The sequence below is a fragment of the Lissotriton vulgaris genome, chromosome 1_1, assembly GCF_964263255.1.
Source record: "Lissotriton vulgaris chromosome 1_1, aLisVul1.2, whole genome shotgun sequence".
NCBI classification, from domain to species: domain Eukaryota; kingdom Metazoa; phylum Chordata; class Amphibia; order Caudata; family Salamandridae; genus Lissotriton; species Lissotriton vulgaris.
In genome coordinates this window covers 1,080,391,911-1,080,408,463 of record NC_141685.1, presented here as the reverse complement: position 1 = coordinate 1,080,408,463, position 16,553 = coordinate 1,080,391,911, and the positions used below count along the sequence as shown (strand labels likewise).

At 46.4% G+C, this 16,553-nt stretch overlaps 1 protein-coding gene across 1 annotated transcript in view; it reads left to right on the top strand.

The window, feature by feature from the left end:
- The first annotated feature begins 210 nt into the window (after positions 1–210).
- SUN2 (Sad1 and UNC84 domain containing 2) overlaps positions 211–16,553 on the top strand; it is a 150,709-nt gene continuing 134,366 nt past the window's right edge. Inside the window, exons 1-2 of the mRNA XM_086963381.1 lie at positions 211–837; positions 2,408–2,603. Of these exons, the coding sequence (XP_086819507.1) occupies positions 2,470–2,603 (134 nt within the window). The 5' untranslated portion in view covers positions 211–837; positions 2,408–2,469. The remainder of the gene's footprint in view (positions 838–2,407; positions 2,604–16,553) is intronic.

Genomic DNA, 16,553 nt, shown 5'->3' with positions numbered 1-16,553 from the left:
CTCTACCTCATATTTTCAGTACATTCTACTAGTCTCTTTCTTCCGAGAATGGACTGCGAATTTCCTTCCCAGACATGTAACCTCCTCCATTCGCAGATGAGCGCTTGCTTAGCTTCTGTACATTCCGTCTTCTCTTTCTATTTTCGCACCCTTTGTTCCTATGGGCGGGGATTTGTTTTCAAACCTCCCAATGGACGCCCTGAGGCTATTGTTGAGTGACAGGTGGGGGCAAAGAGCAAGCCATGTTGTGCTCGATAGTCCGCTCTATGTGACAGGAGCCAAGCAGTGACAGCTCAGGCACTGACAGGTGTACAGACAGGCATGTTCTAAGACAGAGAGGGCTAATCAGGCTGGGGTAAGTTTCAGTGATCGTATGCTACGGTAGTGACAGGGAGTTCTGACTAGAGAAGGGACATCAAGCAGCGACAGGGAGCTCAAACTGGAACAGGGAGTTCAGTCAGTGACGGAGAAGTCAGACCAGGGATCTTGGGCCGTGACAGCAAGCTCGAACAAAGGGCACGAAAGTCTGGAAGTGACGAGGAACGTAGAACCGCTCCTCGGGATTGGACTGGGAGATTAAATAGTGTCAGGAACCTATTACCGTGGATGGCTGTTCAGACTGGAGATTTAAGAAGTGACATATACCTCACGCTAGATTAGTGACCACAGCCAGTAGGTAAAGCTGTCGTGGGAATCTCGGGGGTGAGAAAGAGCTCTGTCTAGCCTGGAAGGTCAGGTAGTGACAATCCTCAAACTGCATAGGTAGGGAAATTTGCCTGGCTCAGCATCATCATTGGCTCCGGGACACCTCTGAGTCGCACAGAAGGACCCCAGGAGGTAAGTGGCATCACCCACGTGGGTATAATCCGATGATCCCACTTTCTGGGTATTTACATACAGCTGCATGTCGTGTTTCGGTTACTTCAGAGTGCCGGAGGTGAACATAAGATCTGGTTTTTATGATGATGGGAAAGTGAAATAACCACAGTATGTTTAAGTGTTGCTTTTCGTATAGGTTGTTCTTTAAATAGGTTATTGTCAGCGCTTCTAAGAGCCGCTATTGCACTAAAACTGGTGCTACACTGCCAGTTCTGAGCAGGGCTTCTATACTTATTTATAGGAGCACACTTATCCTGGGCTTCTGTACAAGTGGGCAAGTGCTAGCACTAATCAGCCAGACCGCGTCACTTTTAATAAGGCAGTAGTGCCTGTTTTATTTTTAACCAGGCAATACTAATACTCCTCAGCAAGGCTGCTGTACTAATTCATAGCATCAACTCTTCCTAGCAGGGCCTCTGCACTTCTCATGGACCATTACCAACGCTTCTCACCAGGGCTAGTTTATTTTTATGTTCGTAGTTCAAACTCTTCCTAGGATGATGTACATTTAATGGACCCGAACCAGTGCATGGCTTTAGTACGTTTAATGGGCCAGCACTTCCCAGCATACATTTTGTACTTTTCACGGGGCTGCATCCGAACTTCTCTGCAGGACTGCTGGCTGCACTTTTTTTTTTTACAAAGTATACAAAAAGTGATGGATGGAGTGCTTGAATTAATCTCAGTCACTGTTAATTACTCAGGCTGCATCTCAGTCCATCGTTAATTTGCACACCATGCCACCTCAGTTTTGATCCAGCTCTATGTAAATCAGTCTTACCGTGCTCCAATGTGAACAGTCCAGCCTGAATTGCCAATCTAAGTCCTCCCTGTACCGGAACACAAGCAACACAGGACCGCTTTTACCTTATTTATGGGCTCATCAGCTGGGTATAGCTTGGTAACAGTAACACAGTGTGCACAGGACCAACACCTGGGCATAACCATCTCACTTAGGGCGACATACTAAAGTATGCAAAAAGTGATGGATGGAATGCTTGAATTAATCTCAACCACTGGTAATTACTCGAGGCCGCATCCCAGCCGATCCTTTTTTTGCACACCATTCCACCTAAGTTTGGAAAAAAAGAACTGGACAATAACCCATCAGGGCAAGAGTGCACCTGAAGGTGTCTTCGGTTTGAACGATCAGTGGTCTGTGGTTTCTACTTGACTGAACCCCCATGCTGAATTGTGTTAGAACATCTTATTGTGGCATTATGAGTATTTGAATAGAAAGGGGAAAATGTAGTGGATAAGTTGGTGTTGTAGTTGACACACTGCCACTCCTTTGCTAATCTTGGCAAGGTGGAGAATGTTCGAGATGAGGCATTAATGGAGGTTGCCACTGTGTCTTTTATATTAATTTGAGACAACCTTCATCTCCAACCTCTTCTAATAATTGATTCTGCTACAATTTGAGGTGAATGTATCTGGCAACACTCTATACAATACTCAATGCAATGCAATACTTTAAATATGAATGCAAGGCTGTGCTTGTTTTACACCATTTTTCTTGCACCCCCAGGTAGTTCATTGGTGCTGCATATCCGCAAATAACCCCTGACACCACCTTCTTTCACCTGCACCATGTCGCGCAGGAGCTCACGCTTGCAGACATCCCGGTACTACCAGGGCGATGAGGATGATCGTGCGAGTACCAGCAGTGCCGGCAGCTCTTTGCTTGGAGGCAGTCAGTCCCTCTACAAAGAGAGCCCTCTCAGGTAAGCGGGGGAGAGGTAGTCCAGTCAGGATACACTCCCCTCATTTAGAGGTGGAAAACCACATTTGAAAATTAAAGTCTGTCTTTGGGTGAGTTGCATAGTGCATTGGTTGAGAGAATGGATGAACTACAAACTGCTCCTGTACTATTGCCAGAATCCAAAATGTTTAACACTCCTTTATACACAGATGTACTCTCATAATAAAAGGTTTTGTGATTGTGAAAAAGTTGATAGGAGATATAAACCAGCATTGGTCACTTTTTTGATAACACTTTCATCGTTTTCAACGTTCTTGTGATAAAAATGAACAAGTGTTGTAAAAATACTTTTCAGTATAAGAGATTGAATGGGAGGGTGGAAGAGGAAGGAAAAAAGAAGAGGAAAATAATAATTGTTTCTTCTTATCTGTGTGACATTGGAATAATAGTAGTATTGTATGTGTAGAGAATAAGCAGACTAAACAGGAAGTTAGGGTTAGTGGGCACTGTTGGGACAGAAAAGTCACCTGCATGGTGACTGAATGCACCCCTGCCCAGACTGCCCCAGCTGCATGGAAATCTAGCATCCGTGGTGCTTATATTTGGTCATAGGCGAACATGGATAATTCATGTGCACCATGACCAAGGCCATTCTCATGGTAATGTGGTCTTGTTAGAGTGAAAGGGGCACACCAATGTCAATCCTCATAGTGGTAAAAGTCTACTGCCCTTGCCAGGCGTTAAGTGACATGACTGCCGTGGTAGCAGCATATCTGTTTTGAGTTTCATAAGAGTCAAAAGTGTAAAGAGGCCTTTTTCCTTTGTCACTGGAGTGATGCCTATTGGCACACTAATGTAAAGTTACACAGCTACGTTCTTAAGTCGCACAAGCCCTGTGTGATGACTGTATGGCGCTCCATGCATTGCGTGATGTGTGCGTTCTGTGATTCATGTGTGGTACATAAAATGGAGACCTGTGGGTTCCATTTTGGAAGCACAAGCTAGTGGGAGGTGAGGACTGCAACCCTAGACCGGAGAGGCAGATTGCCAACATTCCTGAGGGCTGGGGTGGAACAAACATACTCGAGGAAGGGGGCAATGCATCCTCTGTGCACATTAAAGCTCACTTTGATCCCAGGAAGAGTTACTGGTCAATAGGGTGTGGGCTCATTGTCAGGAGAGATAGTGGATTCTGATAAGGCGGGCGCTGTAGGAGCAGGAAATCATAATAGCGGGGGAAGTTTTAAGCCTTTGGACCTTTGTGAGACTTATATCAGTGGAGGCTGACAGCCAAGTGTCCTCCCCGTTTACTCCCTCAGCCTATGTTGTGGGTCATTCGAAACTGCAAATGTTCCTATTGTGGTAGGCTGCGCTTTTGACAAAGGACAGGACGAAATATAGGGCACTTTGAAGGTTAACATCCATTACAGTGATTCCAAAGGACAAGATATTAAATCAAACCTGTGTCTGGAAATTGACTATAAAAGTGGGAGTGTGGTTCCCACAAGCGTTTCATCAGCACCGGCAAGAGCACCACAACTTTGAGCTGCTGCAGCTACTCTTCACCTAGATGAATGAGGGGCCATCACCCAGGAAGCCAAGAATACTTGCCCTGTGCCTGGAGCACCAGCTTTCTGCATGATTGCCAAGAACTGTGAGAAGGAGGAGAGAGCATAGAGGGAGAGAAGCCTAGGGGGAACCTGGTGATTGGGTCCCGGTGATCAAAGTGTGGGGCGTCCGGTCCATTCAAGACTCTTATCGTGAGAGAGAGATAGAGAGCCGTCCTCATTCTTACGAACGCCAATGGGAAGTTTTGGTCCATCGCCCGTTGGAGCGACAGTGTCAGGGACTTTGCCATAAACCCCCTCCCCCATATAGCAGAAGAGGGCCACTAGGACTGTCCGGGCTGTCGTAGGAATTGGCACCAGCTACAGCCAACATCGTTCTGGTCATCACCCCAGTATGCCAGTAGGGGGCCACTGGGAACGTTGGGGCTGTCGCCCATATTGGAGGAGTCCCCTTGTCCATGAAAAGGATTTGAGAGCGAGAGCTAAAACCACCCACTATCACTGCTTCTGCCCATCACCATACCTGCATGAGACGTGAAGGAGAAGCAGCCTACTGCTCCAGGAAGCCATCACCGACTGTGACCACCTCAGTGCACCACCCTCGCTGACCCCAGAAAGACGCAGTGCATTTTGCTAATCACAGGAGCACTTCCTATGGCTGTGGCTGAATTAGACTGGAGCAGGGACAGTAGGCCAATAGAGACTCTGCACGAACCCTCTGTGTTAGCACTATAGTGAGCTGAACTTTCATGGCCAAAGTGGGACTTTGTTGTGAGGTGATTGTGCAGGAGGCTCCTGTCGGGTCACTTTGATTAAACCACCAGAATCACGTTTGATAGCGTCGAGGATGGAGAGGGAGGACCTGGTAGACACTGGCTAGGAAGGCGCGAGAGCTGTCGCCCTGAGAAACTACACCGTATGTAGTTTAGTGTGCTGTATTATACTTTGATTGTGCAATAAATACTTATTTTCCTACCAAAAGTAAGTATTGAATTGGAAAATCTAATTATTGGGGGCACTGTTTGTATTTTGAGTGTGGCACTTGCACTGACCTTCCCTCAAAGTGTCTTGTAATGCTCGTCCTGCACTACCTCTGAGAGTCGAGTGCTGAAGGGGGTAGTACTTGGCCCAGTTGCTCAGGACCCATAGTAGGACGGGCCATGAGACATCAGGAGTAAAAGGCCACAACCCCCAGGGTAGGGTCTCGATCCCCTGCTTGCCCCATTGTCCTTTAAAAAGGGTTGTGACGGACACATTCTTGGAATGAGTTTTTGAAATGAGTATTCCATAAGATTGTTTAAAATTGAAATTAAAGCATCAGACAAATTTACTCGGTTTGCAAGAACAGGGGATATTGGGTCATATGAAGTGTAGGTGTTATAATATCCTCCCCTTTTGGATAGATTAGATGACTGAATAAACTTTTTGTACCAATGATGAAATTCTTAAGTATAGCAATCCCATTAGCATTAGAACAAAATTCAAATTTTAATTTAATGATCCTAGCTAAACCGAAAATTGTTTCACTGGAAAAGTAAGTGTTAAAACACTTCAGAAAGCGCAAATTCTAGAACGAATGTAATGCAAAGATAGCGATCACCACTGCAAATAATCACACGACAACTCTGAGTTCAACCAACCAGAGCTGCCAGTTATGTTGAAAAGGGAGCTACGCCTTACTACAAGATGAAGGACATGTGCAAATATGCTACTTCAAATAAAACGGCTTCTAGGCATACTAAAGTCATGATACTTAGTCAGCACATTGTGTTTAAAAGTCACTTTAGATTAATAAGCACATTATATTCGTATTTGATTATAAAACATATTAGGTGCACGTTGTGCTGTCCAGTTACAGATCAATATTGAAACTGTAGAAATCTGAGATTACTTCTTTACACAAATTCAGTCATAAAATGTCTCAATGCTTCAGCTTTCACATAGTCAATATGACTGTCCTTCTCCTCCTCAAAGGTCGCAAGTGGAAAGGTATTGGCAGTGCCTTTATTTCCACAAGTGTGTAAGAATGTTTTTTTTTTTAAAACTCTTTATTCGTGACTGCATTCAGATATTACAGTGTACAATCATCCATCATTGTCCTTATACAGTCTTTTCTCGTTTTCTCCCACTAAACGTTAGGCAACTGACTTAATGTCTTTCATAGCTGTGTTCATGCAAAACGTCAGGACATCACGTTCAAATCAGTGAAAAGGTAATAAGTACTCTCATGTGGGTCCAAGTCGGGAATATCATGCATCACATCAGCATTTGTGCAACATTAGTCCCATATAGCCAAGTCGTAACCAGCCCCCATCCCTCCCAACTCCCACCCCATCCCGTACGTCTCCTGGCTTCTCCACCCGTCGTGCACCGTAACCATCGGCCTAAAATCCTCGGAAAATAATCACGTCCAGATAAGTATACTCGTCTTCTTCTGGCTAATGTGCGTACCTTGGGCGAGGCCCACTCACTCAGCCCCACCCTCTTCCGTCTGACAATCTGTTATGAGGCATCCGCCTGTGAGGGCGTCAGGTCTATTTCCTCTAACTCCAGCAGCATCTGCTCCCAATCTTGTCCAATTGGATGTTTCCGTAGCCCCTTCTCCTCTTCCCTACGCAGTACTACACCCTCAGCCCTGCCCCACTTTAACAAATCATTACGCCATGTCTCTACAGCTGGGGTCTTGCAGCCTTCCATCTCATGGTCAATGCTCTGATTGCCAGCAACAGTGCCAAGTCCAGGAGCTTCAGCTGGGCTTTATGCCCCTTGGGTCGTTTCCTGTGCCCTTTCAGACTAGGCAGCGCTCCCTCCGGTATCTGCATGTTCGTGACAGTGTGGAGTATGTGTCGGACCTGTCCCCAATAACCGCTCCGGCTTGGGCAAGACCACATCATGTGGAGAAGGCCAGCCTCATCCATCTGACATCGGGTACAACAATGGGGAGAGGCAGGGAACATCCTATGCAGCCTTTGGGGGGTAAGATATGCCCTATGCAGCACCATAGCCTGTATACATTTGAACTTAACATTCCTGGACACCCTTCTGGGGTGCTCAAGAACAATTTTCCAGGCCCCATCCGTCATAGCCTCTCCTGTGTCCAGTGTCCAGGTGTCTCTAAGTGCGTTAAGAGGCATAGCAGCATGTTCCCTAATCCCAGAGTATAACCACCGCACTAAGTGTCCCCCTGTCCCCATGTAGTGGAGGAGGTGCACTAGTTCAAGCTGTGTGGGTCTACTACGCTGTGGAGCCCATGTATGTCGCACGTAGTGTATCACTGTGGCATGTAGGAAGTATAGTCGTGGTGGAGCCCCTGTGGCTTGTACAAAGGAAGCGTGGTCTAACCATGTGCCCTCTCCAAACAGGTCACCTACTCTATCCACTCCCGCATCCGTCCAGGGCTGTAACCTGCGCCGCGTCAGACGTCCCTGCGGTGTTGGGAGTCCCAAAAGGGGAATATTATCTGCATAAGGTTCGACTGTCGACGTGTACGCCAGAGCCCTTCGCCAGCACGTCGGGGCGGTGTGCAGAAGAGGATGGCTATCCCGAGGGATCTTGGCCCTGGGCAATAGGAGGGAATGCAGCTCTCCGTGTGCTAGCTGGTCCCTTGTGATATCAATTTCGTGTAGGTTCCTACCCGCCACCCAGCGTGACAACCATTGTAGTTGACTCGCGTAATAGTAACCTCGCAGGTCCACAAGTGTTTAAGATGATGCACATTCTTATTTGTATTCAAACATGTAGAACAACCCAAATGAAAACAATTGCATTGATTATTTCAAATATTTGCATTCTCCAATGTCCAAAAATGCTGCCTACCTACGTCCAGTGCCACAGAATTTAAACTCAAGTCCGTTCTGTAATTTGTGCAGTTTCCTGGCACTATCTATTATATCATCTGTTTGTTCATGTATGCTGAGTGAGGTGTTGCGCAGGTAAGTGCAGCATTCATATCCCACAATAGCAAACCCCCATTGCTGATAATAAGTAATCTAATGCCATCCTGTGGCTGCTGATATGTAATCTAATGCCATCCTGTGGGTGTCTACTTTATCTACCACTTACCCCAATGCTAGTGTGGTGGAGTTAGCCATTTGTTCCTTGATCTCCTCATTTCTTTTCACTTCATCTAAAGCAACTGTTTGTTACACCATATGTTGGGGTTAGAGCAGAAAATAATCTAGAAGTAGTAGAGGTAGCCTCCCTGCCTCTTCTCCTCTACAAAGAGTGATCAACAAAGTATCTCATTGTAGGAATGCTGTATCAAAGATAGCTAACCCCATTCCAGTCTAAGGGCAGCCAAGAATTGACACAGGATCCACAAATGAAGTGTTCATAGCCTCCCCTTCTGATGGCATGTGTGAATCAACAGTCAATGAGGAAAAGGGGCAGTTCAAAGGTAATGTTCTGTACAGCAATGTCACATTTACTGTTTAAGCAAAAACACTGGAGATAGTTGCTTTACAGTGCTCACAGGAAAATCATAGTCCAGTCAATGCACTAACTCCACTCCACTAACTCTAACTCCACTCCTGTCTCCCTTGGAGTCCCTCAGGGATCTATTCTCTCCCTCCCTCTTTAACCTCTTTATGGAACCCCTCACCCTCATTCTTAAACAAGCAGGTATCAACTACCACAACTACGCCGATGACACCCAAATCTATTACAAGATTAAAACTCCTCTTGACATCATACACCTGAACAACACCTTCACCAAGATCCAAACCTGGTTCCATTCCAGTCATCTCAAACTTAACCCTAATAAAACCGAAATCATTCTCTTCTCCCCTAAAAATAACCATCTCCCCGTTCAATCCTGGATCTCTGATCTTAACGCACTCAACTTCTCACTCACCCTGTCCAACCCCGTCAAATCTCTTGGTATGTCTATCGACAACTCCCTAACCCTTAAGGTCCACATCAAAAACTCTGCTGAAGTAGCCCTATTCACTCTTCGTCTCCTCAAGAAAATCAAACCCTTTATACCCACTGATGACTTTAAACTTGTAGTTCAGTCACTTGTTCTTTCATGTATTGACTATGGTAACGACATTCTCAAAGGAATCCCCAAGGTCCACCTCGCTCCAATCAAAGCTGTACTCAACCTTGCAGCCAGGCTCATCACAGATTGCAAACACTTCGATCACATATCCCCGGCTTTCAAATCTCTTAAATGGCTCCCTATTGAAGACAGATCTGCCTACAAAACTGCCTGCATTACTCATAAAGTCCTCCACCAAAACACTCCGCAGTACCTCTCAAAAAAACTCCTCATTGCGGGTACCTCACGACCTCTGAGAAGCACCAACACCCTCCTCCTAATCCCACCACTGCATAAAAAGAAAGCCACACAATCACGCTACTTCTCTGGCAATGCCCCTGTTACCTGGAATGCCCTCCCAAAAAAACCTGCGCTGTAACCCCTTCTATTTCAGCTTCAAAAAGACCTCAAAATCCATCTCCTCAACTATTATTGGGGATCCTAACCTGTGACCTACACTTGATCGCCAATTCACCATGTTATACTAGTTCAGTAATATTCGTACATTTTCCTGAACATCATCTACCTAATTACTTGATATGTATAGCTCTTCCCCATGTTTATCTATTTAATTTGTATATTTCCCATGGTGTTTTCATGATCTTTTATCTATTTGTATGCCATGTTTGACCAAATTATTATTGGAGGTCCTAACCTGTGTCCTGCACCTGATCTCCAATCACCATGTCATATTTGTTCATTTCTCTAACATCTTCTACCTAACTACTTGAAATGTATAGCTCTTGCACCTGTATATCTATTTTGATTTGTATATCTCACATGATGTTTCATTATCTTTTATCTACTTGATTATTAGACTTTTCAATGCCCTGATAAGAGCTAAGGGATATGCCAGCACACTTTGGCATTCAATGCTCATGTTAAAATAGATAAAAGCAAGGGTCACTGTAATGGATGGGCACATCCCTGAAAGGGATCCTATCACCTGCACCTACTTGCAAGTGCATGCAAATCCAGCAAAAAGAAAGATTAATCATTTGTCTGTACTTTTCCGGCAACAGCACTTATGAGTTGTTTCCATAGGTGGAGTGGTGGCTCTGTCTGATAAATGGTTCAGTACAGTTAAGCTTAGAAATTGTTTCCCATTGCCAGCAAGGGTGTTGCCAACCACCAACCAGACAGTTAAGACAGCAGCAAAGATAACAGGCCAGACCCACCAAGGGTTCCAGTATCCAAGAGAAGTTTGCCTACCTCGTATGAAGGTGGTAAAGATGAGCGGCAGTTTAGGGAATAGAAATTTCTGTTTGACCATAGGCCCAATACTGTTTCTCCTCACCCCCGCATGATCTCTTTTTTAGGTCTCGGCCTGACGTCAGCAGCGCATGCGCTGATCTCGTCATACGAGACTTCTTGGAATCGATACGATTCCAAGAAGCCTCGTCGCAGCTCTGCCTGCAGATTTCATTCGTGCGCGTCGTATGGCGTCACAAATTATGCCTATAGCAGTGCAATGATTGCACTGAAGGCATGCCAATCATTCCTTGTTGCCCCCCTTTCTCCTTTTAGGCACGCCCACTGGGATTGGATCGTTTACGGGCGGATTTACACTTTTTCCTTTAAAGGGCTCGAAGTACTTTATTTTCCTAATTTGCAGCGACATCCACACGCTTGTAATGGCCGCTGACAGCCTCTCCTGCTTCAGCTCCCCACCCTCGCAAAATGTGGAATTCTGCCGCATCATCAACGCACCTTATCACTCTGATCAGCTTTTTAAAGCCATCTATCCATGCATTCATTTGCACATTATGATGAGCTGGCGAGTATATTTCGTGTGAGGCGGGGTTGGACTACAGAGGTATGTTTGAATGGTCAGAGCCTTTAGAGCCAGAGAACTAGGTCAGCAGAGATGCTTTAGAGCCAGAGAACCAGGTCAGCAGATCTGCTCTAGAGCCTAAGCACCAGGTCAGCAAAGCTGCTTTAGAGGGAGTACCAGGTCAGCAGAGCTGCTCTAGCGCCCAAGAACCAGGCCAGCAGAGCTGCTTTAGAGCCAGAGGACCAGGTCAGCAGAGCTGCTCTAGAGCCAGAGAACTAGGTCAGCAGAGCTGCTTTGGAGGGAGAGAACCAGGTCAGCAGAGCTGCTTTGGAGGGAGAGAACCAGGTCAGCAGAGCTGTTTTAGAGGGAGAGAACCAGGGCAGCAGAGCTGCTTTAGAGGGAGAGAACCAGGTCAGCAGAGCTGCTTTAAAGCCAGAAAACCAGGTCAGCAGAGCTGCTCTAGAGCCTAAGCACCAGGTCAGCAGAGCTGCTTTAGAGGGAGAACCAGGTCAGCAGAGCTGCTCTAGCGCCTAAGAACCAGGCTAGCAGAGCTGCTTTAGAGCCAGAAAACCAGGTCAACAGAGCTGCTGTAGAGCCAGAGAACCAGGTCAGCAGAGCTGCTTTAGCGCCATAGAACCAGGTCAGCAGAACTGCTATAAAGCCAGAGAACCAGGTCAGCAGAGCTGCTCTAGAACCAGAGACCCAGGTCAGCAGAGCTGCTCTAGAACCAGAGACCCAGGTCAGCAGAGCTGCTCTAGAACCAGAGACCCAGGTCAGCGGAGCTGCTCTAGAACCAGAGACCCAGGTCAGCAGAGCTGCTCTAGCGCCTAAGAACCAGGCTAGCAGAGCTGCTTTAGAGCCAGAAAACCAGGTCAACAGAGCTGCTGTAGAGCCAGAGAACCAGGTCAGCAGAGCTGCTTTAGCGCCATAGAACCAGGTCAGCAGAACTGCTATAAAGCCAGAGAACCAGGTCAGCAGAGCTGCTCTAGAACCAGAGACCCAGGTCAGCAGAGCTGCTCTAGAACCAGAGACCCAGGTCAGCAGAGCTGCTCTAGAACCAGAGACCCAGGTCAGCGGAGCTGCTCTAGAACCAGAGACCCAGGTCAGCAGAGCTGCTCTAGAACCAGAGGCCCAGGTCAGCAGAGCGGCTCTAGAACCAGAGGCCCAGGTCAGCAGAGCTGCTCTAGAGCCAGGGAAACCAGGTCAGCAGAGCTGCTGTAGAGCCAGAGAAACCAGGTCAGCAGAGCTTCTTTAGAGCCAGAGAACCCGGTCAGCAGAGCTGCTTTAGAGCCAGAGAAACCAGGTCAGCAGAGCTGCTTTAGAGGGAGAGAACCAGGTCAGCAGAGCTGCTTTAGAGGGAGAGAACCAGGTCAGCAGAGCTGCTCTAGAGCCAGAGAAACCAGGTCAGCAGAGCTGCTTTAGAGGGAGAGAACCAGGTCAGCAGAGCTGCTTTAGAGCCAGAGAACCAGGTCAGCAGAGCTGCTTTAGAGCAAGAGAACCAGGTCAGCAGAGCTGCTTTAGTGCCAAAGAACCAGGTCAGCAGAGCTGCTTTAGAGCCAGAGAACAAGGTCAGCAGAGCTGCGCTAGAGCAAGAGAACCAGGTCAGCAGAGCTGCTCTAGAGCCAGAGAACAAGGTCAGCAGAGCTGCGCTAGAGCAAGAGAACCAGGTCAGCAGAGCTGCTTTAGAGCCATAGAACCAGGTCAGCAGAGCTGCTCTAGAGGCAGAGAACCAGGTCAGCAGAGCTGCTCTAGAGGCAGAGAACCAGGTCAGCAGAGCTGCTCTAGAGGCAGAGACCCAGGTCAGCAGAGCTGCTTTAGAGCCAGAGACCCAGGTCAGCAGAGCTGCTTTAGAGCCAGAGACCCAGGTCAGCAGAGCTGCTTTAGAGCCAGAGACCCAGGTCAGCAGAGCTGCTTTAGAGCCAGAGACCCAGGTCAGCAGAGCGGCTCTAGAGGCAGAGACACAGGTCAGCAGAGCTGCTCTAGAGCCAGGGAAACCAGGTCAGCAGAGCTGCTTTAGAGCCAGAGAAACCAGGTCAGCAGAGCTGCTGTAGAGCCAGAGAAACCAGGTCAGCAGAGCTTCTTTAGAGCCAGAGAACCCGGTCAGCAGAGCTGCTTTAGAGCCAGAGAAACCAGGTCAGCAGAGCTGCTTTAGAGGGAGAGAACCAGGTCAGCAGAGCTGCTTTAGAGGGAGAGAACCAGGTCAGCAGAGCTGCTCTAGAGCCAGAGAAACCAGGTCAGCAGAGCTGCTTTAGAGGGAGAGAACCAGATCAGCAGAGCTGCTTTAGAGCCAGAGAACCAGGTCAGCAGAGCTGCTTTAGAGCCAGAGAACCAGGTCAGCAGAGCTGCTTTAGAGCAAGAGAACCAGGTCAGCAGAGCTGCTTTAGAGCCAAAGAACCAGGTCAGCAGAGCTGCTTTAGAGCCAGAGAACCTGGTCAGCAGAGCTGCTCTAGAGCCAGAGAACCTGGTCAGCAGAGCTGCTCTAGAGCCAGAGAACAAGGTCAGCAGAGCTGCGCTAGAGCAAGAGAACCAGGTCAGCAGAGCTGCTCTAGAGGTAGATAACCAGGTCAGCAGAGCTGCTCTAGAGGCAGATAACCAGGTCAGCAGAGCTGCTCTAGAGGCAGATAACCAGGTCAGCAGAGCTGCTCTAGAGGCAGAGACCCAGGTCAGCAGAGCTGCTCTAGAGGCAGAGACCCAGGTCAGCAGAGCTGCTTTAGAGCCAGAGACCCAGGTCAGCAGAGCTGCTTTAGAGCCAGAGACCCAGGTCAGCAGAGCTGCTTTAGAGCCAGAGACCCAGGACAGCAGAGCTGCTTTAGAGCCAGAGAACCAGGTCAGCAGAGCTGCTTTAGAGCAAGAGAACCAGGTCAGCAGAGCTGCTTTAGAGCCATAGAACCAGGTCAGCAGAGCTGCTTTAGAGCCAGAGAACCTGGTCAGCAGAGCTGCTCTAGAGCCAGAGAACAAGGTCAGCAGAGCTGCGCTAGAGCAAGAGAACCAGGTCAGCAGAGCTGCTTTAGAGCCATAGAACCAGTTCAGCAGAGCTGCTTTAATGCCAGAGAACCAGGTCAGCAGAGCTGCTCTAGCTGACACTGACTGACTGACACTGACGGACACTGACACTGACGGACACTGACATTGATTGACTGACACTGACTGACTGACTGACTGACACTGACACTGATTGACTGACACTGATTAACTGACACTGACTGACACTGATTGACTGACACTGATTAACTGACACTGACTGACACTGATTGACTGACACTGATTGACTGACACTGATTGACTGACACTGATTGACTGACACTGACTGACTGACACTGACTGACTGACACTGACTGACTACTCTTCACTACTCACTCTCTACTACTCTCTACTACTCACTCTACTACTCTGCTACTCACTCTGCTACTCACTACTACTCACTCTCTACTACTCACTCTCTACTAATCTCTCCCTACTAATCTCTCTACTACTCACTCTCTACTACTCTACTACTCTCTCTACTACTCTCTCTACTACTCTCTCTACTACTCTCTACTACTTACTTTCTACTACTCACTCTCTACCACTCACTCTACTACTCCACTACTCTTTACTATGCTCTTTCTACTACTCTCTACTACTCGCTCTCTACTACTCACTCGCTACTACTCTCTACTACTCACTCTCTACTAATCTCTACTACTCACTCTCTACTAATCTCTACTACTCTCTACTAGTCACTCTACTACTCTCTACCTACTACTCTCTACTACTCACTCTACTACTCACTCTCTATAAATACCCTCTACTACTCTCTACTACTCTCGCTCTACTACCCACTCTCTACTACTCTCTACTATCCCTCTCTACTACTTACTCTCTACTACTCACTCCCTACTATTAGCTCCCTACTATTAGCTCCTTACTATTAGCTCCTTACTATTAGCTCCCTACGATTAGCTCCCTACTATTAGCTCCCTACTATTCGCTCTCTACTATTCGCTCTCTACTACTCGCTCTTTACTACTCACACTCTAACCTCTATTACTCCCTCTCTACCTCTCTACGCGCACATATATACAAGAGTGAGTGAACAAGAGCACTAGTTGCTCGAAACGCGTCACCTGAGAGGTTTGAATTAAAATCTCCCTTACTGCAGCCTTCGTGGTCCGTGTCTTCATTTCTGGCAGGAGTGCGCTGTTTGAAGATTTGTTTATATATATATATATATATATATATATATATATATATATATATATATATATATATATATGCATTTATATATATATGCATTTATATATGCATTTATATATACATACATATATAATCTGCATATCTAATAAATACAAATATAAATGCATGTATGCATATACGTATACATATATGCAAACACATGTACATGTTATGTACATGAAAGTTTGAAAAACACTAATAAAAGCAAAGCTAAAACCCCACCTAATTACAAACAGAATTGCTTGAACTTAAACGAGATCAGCGTTTTCAGTCCCCGCGAGCTATTCCACGTAGGAGCAACGCCGGGAAAGGAAAGAATATTAAACCCTGGTTTTTTGCATCCATTACGCAAAATAGAGTGGAGAGAGTACTTTGTGCGTTTTCTAACTATGGAATTCCCGAGTCAGATGGGATAATACTTACAGATGATCATCGCTTGGTATGGGCACCAGATCAGAATTGAGAAAGGAGCAATTGCTGGCCTAATTGAGCACGCATTTTCTTACGAAGTCACCGTCTGGGATAGAAGTTGCTGTCACACCGACAGAGCTGATTCCCTCAGTTCCTTCACCACCAGATGCCCGGCTGGGCATAAAGGTAGAAGGCTGTCCCCCCGCCCCACATAGTCCTGAGGAAGACCTGCCTTGACGCCAAAAAGGGCGCTTCCAGAGGGTCGAAACGTCTACGTACAATATATTGGACCTATAATGGCAAATTCCTGTATTGAATATTGACAAAGGCAGTATACAGTTGAATATTGAACAATATAGGCCTTGTTAAATCCTCTTTTTATGTCCCAATTGTAAATAATACCTGTATATGTTGTTGGTCACACTTGCGCCGTGAGCACAGAGCACTAAATGTCACAAATTGCACTGATTATTCACCTTTCAGCCTTTTGTAAATTGTATATTTGAAGTATACATGAATGAATACAATTCATAAAACGTTACATGAAGATATAGATGGTTTGGGTTCTGTTTTTTAAGAAAGTGGTTTTTAGGAAGAATGTTTTGTTGAAATACTTTAATTTGGTAAAGTGTTAATTGAATGTCACAGATATCACTGAGATAGTGAAAGAAATACGTTGCACCCGTATGAACCAACTGTTGATAATATTAACTTAAACGAGGGCGAGATCTATTGCATTTTCAATGCTTGTTACATTTCTGCTTGGTCCAGGCATGTTTTTCACTCTGAAACTTGCTCCTGCAATGAGACAAATCTTTTAGCGTTAGTATAAGAAATAAGTAAGTCCTTGTACCAGACACAGCAACATGAGCAGTTTTAGGCAATGCAGGGTTTTTAATGGCTCGATCAGATAGGATGTTGCCTCTTAAGACAATGTTTTGAACATACTGTACATTTTTAATAGGA